Raw genomic sequence first — 13,514 nt, 5'->3', positions numbered from 1 at the left:
TTAACAGTTGCAAACCTGTCAGTGAGAGCTGGCTGGGTTGTGGGGATACACCGCCCTGTGAGAAAGGTGTTGACTGGGGTCCCCGAGCATCCGCCAGGGGTATGGGAAACTGTTCCCTTGTGCCCTCGCTCTCAAGGGCTTATTCGGACCCCACAGGGAAGCTCTTGAATATCTTGAGTGCAGAGGGCCCCTAAGAAGTGACCACTCAAACTTGCAGGCTTGATACATAGACTAGTAAGACTTGAAAGTTGCATTTAAAAGCTTAACGAAGAACTGGGTTTCGAAATTTGTGACAATTGCTTTTTTTTAAAAAAAAAAAACATCTCACCTGGTAACAACTGCCCAAACCGATTTTAATCTTAACCTACCATTTCCTACCTGTTTTCGGCCAGGTAAGCTTTCTTTCCAAAAAGCCTGTAAGGACATCCAGGGGTGGCTTCGCCCTGAGGCTCTAAAAGCCAGGGCCCCACATCATGTGGGTTCCTTACAAGGCCCTGATTTCTTGAAAGAGTCACAATGCTGTGTTCTTTTATTAAGGGAGCCCCCCGAAATTATATGTTTCAGGACCCCATCCCATACTTGACCTGAATCTACCCGGACCAAAAAGCACTGGGTTCTGAGGTCTGTGGGCAGAACGCTTGAATAGAAAAAGGTCATCGGGCACGTTGATGGAGCACCTGACTCTGCAGAGACTTCCCTCCTGTCCTCAAAAGTTTTTCTTCTGGCAGGGAAGACACCCCATAAACAAACCCATTGAAAGGTACTAATTGTAGACAGTGAAGAAAGTGCAAGAATGGCTTCTTGCCCTTTTTCTTTCTTTAGGTGGGTCCCTTGCTTTGGTGACCATTTTAAACAGCAACTTTTTACTTCCTGATAGCACCCTGGCCGGCTCACCAACACCCAGAAATAGACGCGGTAGAGTACTTCAAACGTAATGTGCAGGCCAGGGGGACGCCTGATTAGATAGAGCCACGTGACAGAAATAGTTTTAGACTCGTCAAGCCACCCAATGTGGAGCGGTCCCGGGAGGAGGTCTGTAAGGCCAGGAAGGGCACCCTCTAAGGCCCGTTTTGCGTCCCTGGGCAATGCCTTACGGAGTTAGAGGGTAGCCCAGAGCCATGTGCCAGATGGGAGCCGTGGCGAGCGCTAACCTGAGCCGGGCCCTGTGCCAAATGTGGGGTCTCTAGGTTCTCGGGAACCCTCTGCGTTCATACTGTTACCCCATTTTACAGGTGAAGAAACTGCGGCTAAAGAGGTTAAGGTCTCGTGGCAGAACTGACTGATGGATGAGCCGGGACCCCAATCCGCTGTGATCACATTGGTTTTCTCCGAATTAGGTCACTTTTTAACCCAGTCACTTGCTTTTAACCTGTTCAAATAGCTAGAAGTTGACACTTTTTAAGGAAATACAAGAGTGAAAAGGTTAGATCGTCAGGCTGCTACACTGTGTCTAATGTGTTCCCAGAGTTAACGGCGAAGGCCTCTGCTACATGATGCACATTCGCGTAAAAAGAAAAACCCACAGTCGCTCGTTAAGCTGCTCAGGAAAACAGCGGGCGTGCACGGTCGCGGCTGTCACACCTGCGGAGGGGTGTGGGGGCAGGTGTGAGGGAGCCGTGGAGTCAGCATGATGAGAAAGGATGCTAAGGTGTCCTCCCAAGCAGGACGATGCACTTGGTAAATGGTCTTAAGATTTATTAGCGAGAATGCACGTGCCGTTTCTTTACAAAGATTCCTTTCCCGGGATTAATCCCGACTCGGTCCTTGCTTTCAAAAGCAGGCATTGAGGGCCTTCCGTGGCAGGTTCTAGCTCAGAAGATGCTGTGGGGCGTGAAAGTGAGGCTCCCTCCACCCCTCGTGGGGGGCTTCTGTACTAAGGGGTTGGGGGGGATAGGTGGAGCCAGAGAGGTAACTAGCACAGAGGCAAGCACGTTATATATTGTGATAAAGGAGGGAAACAGGGCAGAGGGGGGCGTCCCTTGGAACCGCCAGGGGGTGACGGGCCTTGGGGTAGGTGATCAGTGAAGGCGCCTCTGACTGAGGCGGGCGCTGGGGCTGAGAGCAGAACGGAGAGAAGGAGCCGGGAGGTGAAGAGAAAGGGGAAAGGAGATCTAGGCGGAGGGGACCAAGCCTTGTCAGCCTGAGTGGTGAGAAGGTGACTGGAGCGTTGGGGGGCAGGTCACGGAGGGTCGTCTCCGCCGGAGCAAGGACTCGCAATAAAATGCTCATTCGTGGCTTGAAACGCCACCTCGGTGTAAATTCCCCAGTTCCTACCTCCAGCCAAGACGTCAGGTCTGAGCTACGGGCCCACCCACTTGATGTCCACAAGGCATCTCACACTTATTGTGGCCCACTCGTTGTCCTCCCAGATGTCCCATTTAGGCTCCCGTCGTCTGTCACCTGGGTTATGGCAGCAGCCTCCTCCCTGGACCCCCTGATTCTGTTCTCCCTGTCCCCACCCACACTGTAGAGCATGGTAAGGTAGGGGGATCCTATTGAAACGTCACTTCTCTGCTCAGAACGTTCCATCTCACCCGGAAGAGTGAAGTCAGAGCCGCCGAGGCCACCGCGTGTCCGCAGATCCCTGCCCAGTGGGCCCGAGACGCCTCGGCCTCCCGACCGTGTGCCCTTTGCTCCTTCTGCTCCAGCCACGTGGACATTCTAGCTGTTCCTGCCTCAGAGCGCCAGCAGCTACCATTTCATCTTTCTAGAATGCTTCTCCCCAGGGCAGGGTTTCCGTTGGCACTCGGGGTTGTCGTGTGTGTGTGTGTGTGTGGTGGGGGGCGGGGGAGCGGGCAGCTAGGGCATGTGGTTGGGAGGACGCCCAGTGCCTCGAGGGAATTCCTAGCACTGTGAAATCAAGAGACCAGCACTTCAGACATTAACTTGCACAGGGGTTCCCTGGGGAGCCTGTTAAAAGGCAGTTTCGGATGCAGAAGGTCTGGGACTGGCCAAGACACTGCCTTTCTCACAAGCTCCCAGGTGATGCTGATGCTGCTGGTCCAGGGACCACACTCTGAGTAGCTTTTAGCATTGCCCTGGGAAGACGCATGCTAAATGAGATGAGATGCGGTTCCTCCTTCATGAGCCCCCATGGGGCCCCAGCGCCTGCCCTGTTTAATATCCCACAGCCCCGTATGGGAAACGTCCAAAGCTAACCAGTGAGTGCAGGGAGGGGGTCGGCCGGCAGAGGAAAGTCCCGTGGCCATCCTCCGTGCTGCCTGGAGCCCTGGACCAGCGGCTGGAGAGGAGGCTGAACTTCCAGGCTGAGGATCTGGGGCCTCACTGCATCCTCAACTCTGGGGTTAGGACGCCCTGGTGGTGGCTGGGGGCAGCCCCAAGCCCAGAACCCTCAAAGAGAGAACTTTGCAGTTGAGCTGAGGCTCAAAGCTGCCGGAAACCAACCCACAACACGAGGCTTGAGGAAGAACCCAGCCCGCCCTCGGCGGTTTTTTTTTTTAGTCTCGTCCTTCCCATGCGGGCTGGACGCTTCTTTCTGGGTCCTGGATGGAGCCTCTGAAGGCTGGGTGGGAGCAGGCGCCCATGGAGATCTGTTATTCTCTCTTTACAGTAACAATGTACAGCCGGCAGGAAGAAGCGGGTGTGAGGCAGCTATGGGGCTGGTCGGAGCTGGATTCGCAGCCCCTCTCCTCGCTATGTGACTGTGACTTAGTCGCTGCACCTGTCTGGGCCTCATTTTCTTTCCTATAAAATGCAGATTGTGGGCACGTGTGGGCGATTCCATGTGGCAGTGCTCACAAGGCACTTAGCCTGGAGAGAACCCTCAGGACGTGAGGGGGAAGCTGCTAGCACAGGGCTCCCGCTTACTGGACGAGGCGCAGAGGCCGTGTGCCCCTGGAGCCCTCGTGAGTGAACCAGCCCCACTGGCCATTGAGGCGGCGTTGCTGGGCTGGTGGCCGGCATGCCTCAGCCCCAGCTGAGAGCAGTGACCTATCCCCAGGTGAAGCAGGGCCTGTTCTCACGGCTCAGACACCTTCAACTGAGCCAGTCCAACCAGCCCAGTGGGCTCCTGGGGGCAGATGAGGAGGAGAGAAAATAAGACCGGAACCAGCATTTGTGGGGAGGTGAACTGCAGGTAGCCTTTCCCAGGCTCTGGGCACAAGGCGTGTGCCCAGTGCGTTGAAAAGGGAGATTGGCTAATAATTGGGAGTGTCCCCGAGCACCGGACAGCCAGCCCTGACTCACGAGCGGCTGCTCCCGCTGGTTTCCGTGTGCTGCCTCAGTCAGGTGGTGTCATTCTTAGCAGCGGGGAGTTTCTTCACCCCTCTGCCTCGGTTTCCCCATCTTTAAGGTGGAGATATGTCCTACTTTATAGGATAATGATGCAATGCTCTTAAAACTACCTGGCACCTTGGGTGTGCATGGAAGGTTACTGCCGTTATTACTTCTTTCAGATTAAGAGCTCACTGTGTCAGGGAGTATGCTAAGTATCTTCCGTGCGTTTCTCTCATGCAATCCTATCATTAACCAGGGGAATACCCGGGTATTCCCACCCTCTCCATTTTACAGGCAGGAACTTGGGGCCGCAAGGTGTGGCTGTGGCTCACCAGGACCCCCTGCCTGGTGGGGGGCAGAGCTTGACCAGCCCCCGGGGGGTGCTTGGCTTCACATCCCCTTGATATGGGCAGTGCGTCCAATTCCCAGATGAGGAAGCTGAGGCTGGGAGTGACAGCAGAAGCCACAATTCTCTGGCCAATGAGAGCCAGAGAGGGCTTGGGGTCTCGTGTGCTAACCATTCACAGAGCAGCCACTTGCTTCCTTTCTGTTCCCCGACGGTCCCTCTCAGGCTCCACACGGCCCCTTTGACCAGACCGCACCCCATCCAGGGGACCTAGACATCCTGTCTGTTTCCTCCTGCGGTCACCTCTGCCTGATGAGTAAGGGGAGGACGGCCAAGCTCGCGCCGTGGGGAGTACACCGTGCGTAGAGAAAAGTGACAGGAGACAGTGAGACGAACTTTCGTAGACTGAACACACCGTGACCCCCACACCCAGGACCTGCTCTGCCCCCAGGGTCCCCCTCACGCTCCCTCCCGGTCACCAGCCCCGAAGACTCAAGCGTCACCCTGACGTCGAGGCGCGTCTAAGTGTCGGCGCGTTTTGTTCTTCATGTAAATGGAGACGTACTGCAGGCGCTCTCCGTTTTGTTTTGTTGTTTGGTGTTTTTTGTTTTTTGTTTTTTTAAATTAGGAAAATATTTTAACAGCTTTATCGAGGTATCATCCATACATTCCACAATTCACCCATTTAAACTGTAGACTCAGTCTTAGAACATTTCCACCACCCCCCAAAAGATATGCCGTGTTTCTTAGCCATCACCCCCGACCCCGCAGCCCCTGGCAGCTGCCAATCTGCTTTCTGACTCTGAATTTCCCCACGGTGAACACTGCATGGAAATCAAGTCGTATCATGTGTGACCATCTGTGCCTGGCTTCCTTCGCTTAGCGTGGTGTTTTTGAGGTTCACGTACGGTGAAGCGTGTGTCAGGACTGCATCTGTGTCTACGGTTGAGTGATGTTCTCGCTCTGGCCCGCTTTTCCGAGTGTGCCTCCTTTTCCGAACTGGGCTCTCGTGAATCTAAAATGTCAGTGTCTGAGTTTGGCTGGATGCCAACAGCAAGCCCAGTCAGGAGCCCTGGGTAAGGACAGACAGGAAGCAGCAGAGTGGGCAGAGAACACGGAGGCTGTTCCAGGCCCGGGGCCGGGTCCTCTCTGTAAGGTGGAGGCAGGACAGGAGCCAGCCGTGTGTGTGCTTTTCCGTTCGTTTATTTTTTTTCTTTAGATTCCACATATACATGAGATCATATGGTATTTGTCTTCTAGTTTTGAGTTCTGAATCTGGAGAATATCCTGTTCCCCACTTCCCACCCCTGGACATTGTTTGAACTAGCAGATGTCCTTCTACCTCGCCCCCCGGGTGTGCCTCCCGGTTCCCTGGGATCACTTTACCGGCCTGTGCCCTGGGTGTCTTCCAAGGCCTCTGCCCCTTGAAATCTATGGAGCGGACAAAAACGATGAGCAGGAAGCAGATCCCGAGAACAAAGGATGGCCTTATGTGGAAAGGTCAGGGAGGGAAGGGACTTACCTGCCCCTGTTCCAGCAAATCCACAGCCTTGAGAACCCGGTGACACCTGTGCCCAGCGACAGGGCAGCTGTGTTTGATTCACGCTCTCCCAAGTCAGCATCTTTATTTTCTTAACAGCTTTACTGAAATACCATTCACGTGCCCTTCAGCTCACCCATTAAAACGGCTTTTAGTATTTCAGTGGCTTTTAGTATTTTCTGAGTTGCGCATTTAGCCCCACAGTCAATTTTTTAGACATTTTCCTCATCCCCAGAAGAACCTCGTACCCTTAGCCATCACTCCCAACCCCCCAGCCCCTGGCGACCACTAATCTACTTTCTGTCTCTATGGGGTTTCCTATTCTAGACATTTCATATAAATGGAATCATACACTATGTGGCTTTTTCTGTCTGGCTTCGTTCACTTAGCATAACGTTTTCAGGTTTTATCTGTGTTGCACAATGTATCCACATTTCATTCCTTTTTGTGGCTGAGTAATATTCCATTATATGGCTAGACTACATTTTATCTAGTTGTCAGTGGACAGACATTTGGGTTGGTTCCACGTGATGGCATTTGTGAATAATGCTGTGACGTTCATGCATATGTTTTTATGTGGACGTGTGTTTTCGTTTCTCCTGGGTACACTCCTGGGAGCGGGATCGCTGGGTCACACGGTAACTCCACGTGTCACCCACCGAGGACCTGACAGACTGTTTTCCGAATCTCCAAGCCAGCCGTCTACTGCTTAATGGCCGAAGTAGGGTGTCTCTGCCTGGGGTCTGCGATGGGCCTCAAGTGGCCTTTGACCTTGGAATGGGCTGCATTTTTCTGGAGGTGAATGTCCAGGACGTTTATCGGATTCCCCCGAACATCTTCGAGCCTCCAGATCCTCCCGGCTCCTCCAGTCAGAAAGTTAGTGGAGGAGGCAGATGGGTGTGGCGTGTTCCAGTTTCGTCTGTGGACTGTTCTCGCGGGGTCTGCTCGGGATAAAAAATACAGTCCAGTGAACGTGTTGTCTGACATCTGCTTCCTTTTCTCCCCCGTCTCCCGGTGCTTCTCCTTCCTGGAACCCAGCAAGGAGAACTTCAACAACGTCCCTGACCTGGAGCTCAACCCAATCCGATCCAAAATCGTCCGTGCCTTCTTTGACAACAGGTGGGTCTTTTTCCTGGAACACCGGATGGCAGGTGACTTTGTCCTTGGGGAAGCATTTTGCCCTTGAAATTTCTCACAGAACCTTGTGTGCACAGAACAGACCCTCAGTTGATGCGAAGAAGAGGAGGGGGCTGTGTTGGGTAGGAACTGTGAGCATAGGTTTGGGTCGTACACATCTGGATTTGTAGCTAAGTGACTTTGGGCAGCTCACTCAATCCTGCTAGGTCTCTGTATTAGTTAGCTGTGGCTGCGTAACAAATTACCCCCAAACTTAGCAGTTTAAAACAATGAGTATTATCTCAATGTTTCTGTGGATCAGGATCTGGGTGCAAACTAGCTGGGTTCTCGAGCTCACGTCAGCTGGAGCTGCAGTCATCTGAAGGCTGTACCAGGGAAGGCTGCCTCCGAGCTCACTCACGTGGCTGTTGGCAGATGGCATCTCAGGGACCTGTCCATAGGGCCACTCACCCATAGCAGCTGCTGACTTCCCCAGGGTGAGAGAGACGTCCAAATAAGAGGGAGGGAGATAGATGGAAGCCACTGTCTCTCTGCAACCTAATCTCACAAGGGGTATCCCATTCTTCTGCTGAATTCTTCTCATTAGAAGTGCTTCATTAGGTCACTCCACACTTAGAAAGGGGTCTGAGCCAGGGGCCTGAACACAGGAGGCAGCGATCATCGGGGGCTGTCTGGGAGGCCGCCTCAGTTTCCTTTTCTATAAAACAGGTAATAATCGCCTCCGCCTCGCGGCATTGCCGAGAGGGGACGCTGCGATGATGCGTGCTAAAGCACTAGGTTAGCTACCGTCGCGCTCATCATCCTGGCGTACAGACAGGGAAACTGAGGCACAGAGAGGTGGCACACCTTGGCCGGCGTCCCAGAGCTGAGGCTCAGACCAGAGCTCAAATGTGTGGTTGGAGTCGAAAGACTCACGCGACCAGATGGAGACTCGCTGAGTCTGAGGCTGCGTCGGGCGGCGGGCCTGACTCCATCGCTGCGGAGATCGCTGACACACAGGGGCCATGGGCGGGTGAGGACTTCCCCGACCCGTTTCAAGCGATGTAACCCCAAACTGCTCAACTCTGGCTGTGCCAAGGATTTGGGGCCAGAGCAAGACTCCGAGTCCCCCTGAGCCTCATCTGTTCATGGGGTGGGGGACAGGGGGACCTCAGGCTGCCCCGGAAAATACAGAGGCCCTCCTCCAGGTCCTGTAGGGGTAAGAACTGAGGAGAGAGTGACCAAGAGTTAGCAAGGCAAAGCAGTGAGAGAAGGTGCTCCAGAACAGAGCAGCACGTGCAAAGGCCCAGTGGCACCGGGAATGTAGCTAGTATGAGTGGCAGAGAGGAGGCCTGGCTGGAGCATGGTGGGAGGTGTGCGGGAGGGCAGGGCTACACCATGCAAGCCCTAGACCTGCAGGGGACTTCAGCCCAGCAGCAGTGGCGGAGGGGGCACTGATGGGCTTTAAGGTGGGCTGTGGCGCGTGAACCAGGTTTGCATTTTGCAGAGGTCACCTGGCTGCCAGTGTGTTGTAGGAGACAGAGGCGGGAGGGAGGAGGGGTGTGTACTGCAGTTTCCCAGGCTGGAGGCAGGGCTGCTGGGTGGAGGTGGAGAGCAGTGAGCGGCTTTGAGACACCTAAGAAGGCTGGATCTGGAGGTGGAGGTGAGAGAGCCAGTACCCCAGGAATCGTCACAGCAAACTGTCACGTTTGCCAAAGGCGGACGCGACGAAGTCGCACAGCGGTGAAGGTTAGAGTAGCATTCGGCGGTCCCTACCCTCACCTCCTTCTCAATCCTGGTTCTGCCTGAGGAAGCCTCTTTGGTGGGCAGTGAGCCAGAGCAGGAGGGGAGGGAGCGGGGTGCCAGGGCGGGAGGTGGGCCCTGACGTGGAGCCGACACAGGCTGTTGGGGACGAGAGTCGGAGGCATCACGGGAAGATGGTTAGGAGCGACGAGAGCCTAGAGGGTGCCTGACGTGAGAAGGGTGTGTGTGCGTGCACATGTGTACATGCCTGAGTGTGTGTGTGTGCACGTGTGTATCCAGAAGCCCCCCTTGCAGACCTGGTCAGCTGTGACCAGGCCTGAGTCCCAGCCTGGTGTGGGGTAAAGCTGGTGGGGAGGCGTCTCCCCCAGTCCTGGGTAAACCGAGGCGAGGGGAGGACGATGGCCCTAGCACCCTCGAACCCCGCCTCTCCTCTGGGCCGAGGCCTTGGCCGGCCTGCACTTGAGCCCTTGCTCCCTCTGTGGGGTGGTGGGTGGGTGGGGGGCGGTAGATGTGGTTTGACTGGAGAAGGGCAGGAGGCAACTTCAGGGGCGGACGAGGAATGTTCTGTACCCTCATTGGAGGTGGGTTTCACAGGTGGGTTTACATCTGTTCCAACTTACAATGTGTGCCTTTTATTATATGTAATTCTTAAAAAAAAACAAAACAACAAACCGACCTGGTGTTTCTTGGCTCTCAGTTGTCACCTGCGGGAGCCATGTTTTCAGCCCTCGGGAAGGGATCCAGGTGTCCGCTGGGTGGCTCCCCACGAGCACTGCTCTGCAGAGGAGACGGGGTGTGGGAAAGGGGCTGGAGCTGAAACCGCCCTCTGCGCTGGCTTTGGGGCAGCATCCGGGAGGCAGGACAGACCCCCTGCTTTCTTGGAGGGTCTGAAGTTAGGACAGCCGTGGGAAGGCTGGTTACCTGAAGGATGGAGGAAGGGACGTCACTCAGCGGAGGAATGTTGAGTGCCCAGAGGGTGGACACTGAAACAAGCCTGCGGGGCCTCCGAGGAGGGGTGGCAAGGGCTAGGCAGTGGGGCCTGGGAGACCAGGTGGGAGCTTGGGGGTTACCCTAGAGCTGGGGGCCTCCAAGGGCGTCAACCACAGGAGAGCAGGGTCCGATTTGCATTTTGCAAAGTACAGTCTGGCTCCCATGGAGTACAAGGTTGGAGGATGCCTCTGGGGTGGAGGAGGCTGGACCAGGCCTTGGTGGGGGTACCAGGAAAGAAGGGGACCATCCCAGAGAAGACAGGAAGAGGATGTGGGGAGTGGAGGAGACTTAGGTCTGCAGCAAGGGCAGCTCGTGAGGTACCACCTGGAGGGAACTGCCATCGGACAGTGACCGGGGAAGGGGAGGAGGTGTGCAGGGCAGGGAGGGCGTGGTGTGAGCCTCCCCCGTGGGCCCTGGGGCCTCAGCCGTGGCAGCTGCTTACAGAACGTGGGTGTGGAGAAAAGAAGGTATCAGGTGACTCGACAGGCAGCCTGGAGGTCACCGAGGAGGGTGGATGAAGGAAAGGCCCCCCAGACCCGGAATACCCTGGACACTGCAGCCAAGGGCCTGCACCCCCATACATCCTTCACAGCTGGTCCTTTGAGCTCTGACGAGGAGGTGAGGGAGCACTTTAGGGTCACCAAAGCCGGGACTTTCTTGTCATAAATACCAACATCAGCCTTGCTTCCCAAGACCCTTCGGGAACAGGACAGTAACAGAGGCGCGGGGCTCGGAGGACAGTTTGAGCAGGGTCTGTCTCCACCTCCAGGAGCTCCGTTCCTTACAGGATCATCGGGAAGTTAAGCAAGGGAAATGTCGCTGTAAATCAGCATCTTTGCCATAAGAATGAGAGCTGCCCTGTTCTAGAGCTGGATTGCAGATCCGGATATAGCCCCCATTCTTCCGTCCACCGACCGTGGCCTTGGGGGCCCCATTATGGAAATGAGGGCAGAGAGCAGGTGGGTCTGGCTCCAAGTGCCAGGTCTGGGTTCTGCAGCATCTGCACTCTCGTCACCTTTAGAGACCATGGTGTTGTCCCCTGTGGACCTCCCAGGGACCCCACTCCCCAAATCGGGTCCTGATGGCAAAGCAGCCTGGGTCACGACCTTCTCTGAGAAGGACACGTGGCCTGCCTTCCTGGGCTGATCACATTTTCCCTGAAGCTAATCTTAATTCCTCCTGCCTCAGCCCAAACCACGTGGGAAGGACACGTGAGCCGACCACAGCGCCTCTGAGGAACCCGATAATTCCAGGGGCTATTTTTATGCCCTGAAAATTTGGTCTGTGCCCCTGACCCGAGAGCAGGAACGTCGAGAATCTGTTGGGAGGAGCTGCGGGGAGCTTTATAAGATAGAAGATTTAAGGGGAGATGGAGAAAAACACTCGAAGACTGGACTTCCTGAGTCTGAGGGAGCATCTCGTCTCCTCTCTCAGATTTGGAGTTCCATGACCCACCTTCCCTATTCCAGGCTTGGGATCCACCTCTTTCTGGAAAAATCTCCTGGAATGGAAAATTGGGACTGGGAAAATCTGGAAACTGTGAAGTGTGGTGCATACTTAAGAGACAGTTGGTATCTGGAAAAGAGTAGATGGACCCTAAAGAGAGAACCACAAACATGTTCCTTTAAACCGAGGTAGCTGTGACCCAGGTGGGACCCAAGTGCATTTTAAGCACTAACCCTTAACTGTTAGTCATCCTGGGCTGGCTGGAGAGCTGCCCCTTTGCAAGGGCACACAGTGAGGGCGGGGAACCCGCAGCCTGTCAGCCTGATGGCAGCCTGCTCCAGCCGCCATCAGACTGTCATGGTTTAAGTCAGTTACTGATGAGCCTTTGGCGGCAGCAGGTCAGGAGCCGGTGTTTGCTTGGTCGGGGACGTCTCCAAACTGTTGTCTCAACAACTGTACTTTTGTGCCAGGACCCGCCCTGGGTGGCTCTCATGCACATTTGCTGAGCACCTGCCATGTGCCAGGCACTGTGCTGGGCACAGGGCAGACCCAGCATTGCATATGCTCCCTGGGTCCCGCCTGGAACACCACCCTCTCTTGCCCCTTCAGAAAAGCCCGTCGATAGAGACAACCTCAAACCTGCCCATATTTGTTAAAAAACCTGAACTCGTTGGTGAACTTTGCACTTTGGTAGTAAACACGATTCAAAGCTGCTTGCTGCTGATCGCTGCCCTAGAGTTTCAAACAGCTGATAGAGAGCAGGAGTCAGCAAGCTTTTTCTATCAAAGGGCCAGCGGATAATTATTTTAAGGCTTTGTGAGCCTTGTAATCTCATGGTCTCTCATAAGTGCTCAACTCAGCTTTTGTAGTATGAAAGCAGCCACACATGATATGTAAATGAATAGGCATGGCCATGTGCCAATAAAGTTACGGACACCGAAATCTGAATTTCATGTCATTTTCACTTGTTGGAAATGCTATTATTCTTTTGGAGTTTTTACCTCCCCAAACATTTTTTCGACCATTTAAAAATGTAAAAAACAGGTGGCAGGTGGGATGTTTGCCCACCCCCATCTAAAGGAAAGAGTCAAGGGTCTCGGAGAGTCACTGCATTACTCAGTGCCTGGGTTTCTCCCGGTACAAGTGCCCACCTCTGCGGGCCCCCATGAGCAGGTAATTGGGAAATGGAACCCAAGGCTCGGACAGCCATCATGGGCTGCATGCCCCAAAGGGCTGAGCTCTCCGAGCTGTTGGTAGTGAAATGACAAGATCCAGTTAATTCATTTCCAACACTTCTCACCGCTCCCAAAGGAACCTTCGCAAGGGGCCCAGCGGCCTGGCCGACGAGATCAACTTCGAGGACTTCCTGACCATCATGGCCTACTTCCGGCCCATCGACACCGCCATGGACGAAGAGCAGGTGCAGCTGTGCCGGAAGGAGAAGCTGAGATGTGCGTGCCCCCCAACCCTTACTCTGCAGCAGGCGGGCGGGGCGAGCACGGGAGGGGAGGGTCGGGGAGCGCAGGCCCCCCTCCCTCGGGAGGTCGGTCCGATTCCAGCATCCGCAGAGGACACTGCTGGTGTCTCTCTCCCGCTAAGGTGCCCCATGGCAGCAGCCTCACAAGCGCCCCTCGGCGGTTGGTGGTTTTCTGGAGACAGAAGGGGGTTGTAGGTCATGTGAGAAGAACAAGGCCTTTGGTTCAAACAGACCTGGGTTCCAGTCCGGTCCCTTCTGCTAGGCGGCTTTGTGACCTTGAACGGGAATGTGGGGCTGCCGGCTGTGAACCGTGGCTGGCTCTGAGGCTCGATGAGGTGGCACAGGCAGCGTCCTTGGTGCACAGGAGCTGGCCCCTGAAAGCTTGTTTCCTCCCTCGCCCACGAGCCGCCGCGGTGCGCGGGTTTGCGGGATGGCCGCCGCGGGTCTCGGGTGACCTGCTCCATGCTGCCGAGCGCACTTGGTGATCCAGGCCAGCCAGCAGCACAGGGACCCAGGGTGCCTGGTGTCACATCTCCCTTCCCCACGGACTTTCTCATGGCTCCTGACATCCCTCTCGACCTGCCCCTGAGGCAGACCGG

At 55.2% G+C, this 13,514-nt stretch overlaps 1 protein-coding gene across 1 annotated transcript in view; it reads left to right on the top strand.

Moving 5' to 3' along the window:
• TESC (tescalcin) overlaps positions 1–13,514 on the top strand; it is a 48,180-nt gene that overhangs the window by 27,542 nt on the left and 7,124 nt on the right. Inside the window, exons 3-4 of the mRNA XM_025044554.1 lie at positions 7,161–7,241; positions 12,750–12,889. Of these exons, the coding sequence (XP_024900322.1) occupies positions 7,161–7,241; positions 12,750–12,889 (221 nt within the window). The remainder of the gene's footprint in view (positions 1–7,160; positions 7,242–12,749; positions 12,890–13,514) is intronic.

Source organism: Pteropus alecto, unplaced genomic scaffold (assembly GCF_000325575.1).
Source record: "Pteropus alecto unplaced genomic scaffold, ASM32557v1 scaffold113, whole genome shotgun sequence".
In the NCBI taxonomy this organism is placed as follows: Eukaryota; Metazoa; Chordata; class Mammalia; order Chiroptera; family Pteropodidae; genus Pteropus; species Pteropus alecto.
The sequence above is the reverse complement of the archived record's forward strand: the minus strand, read 5'-3'. Positions and strand labels throughout refer to the sequence as shown.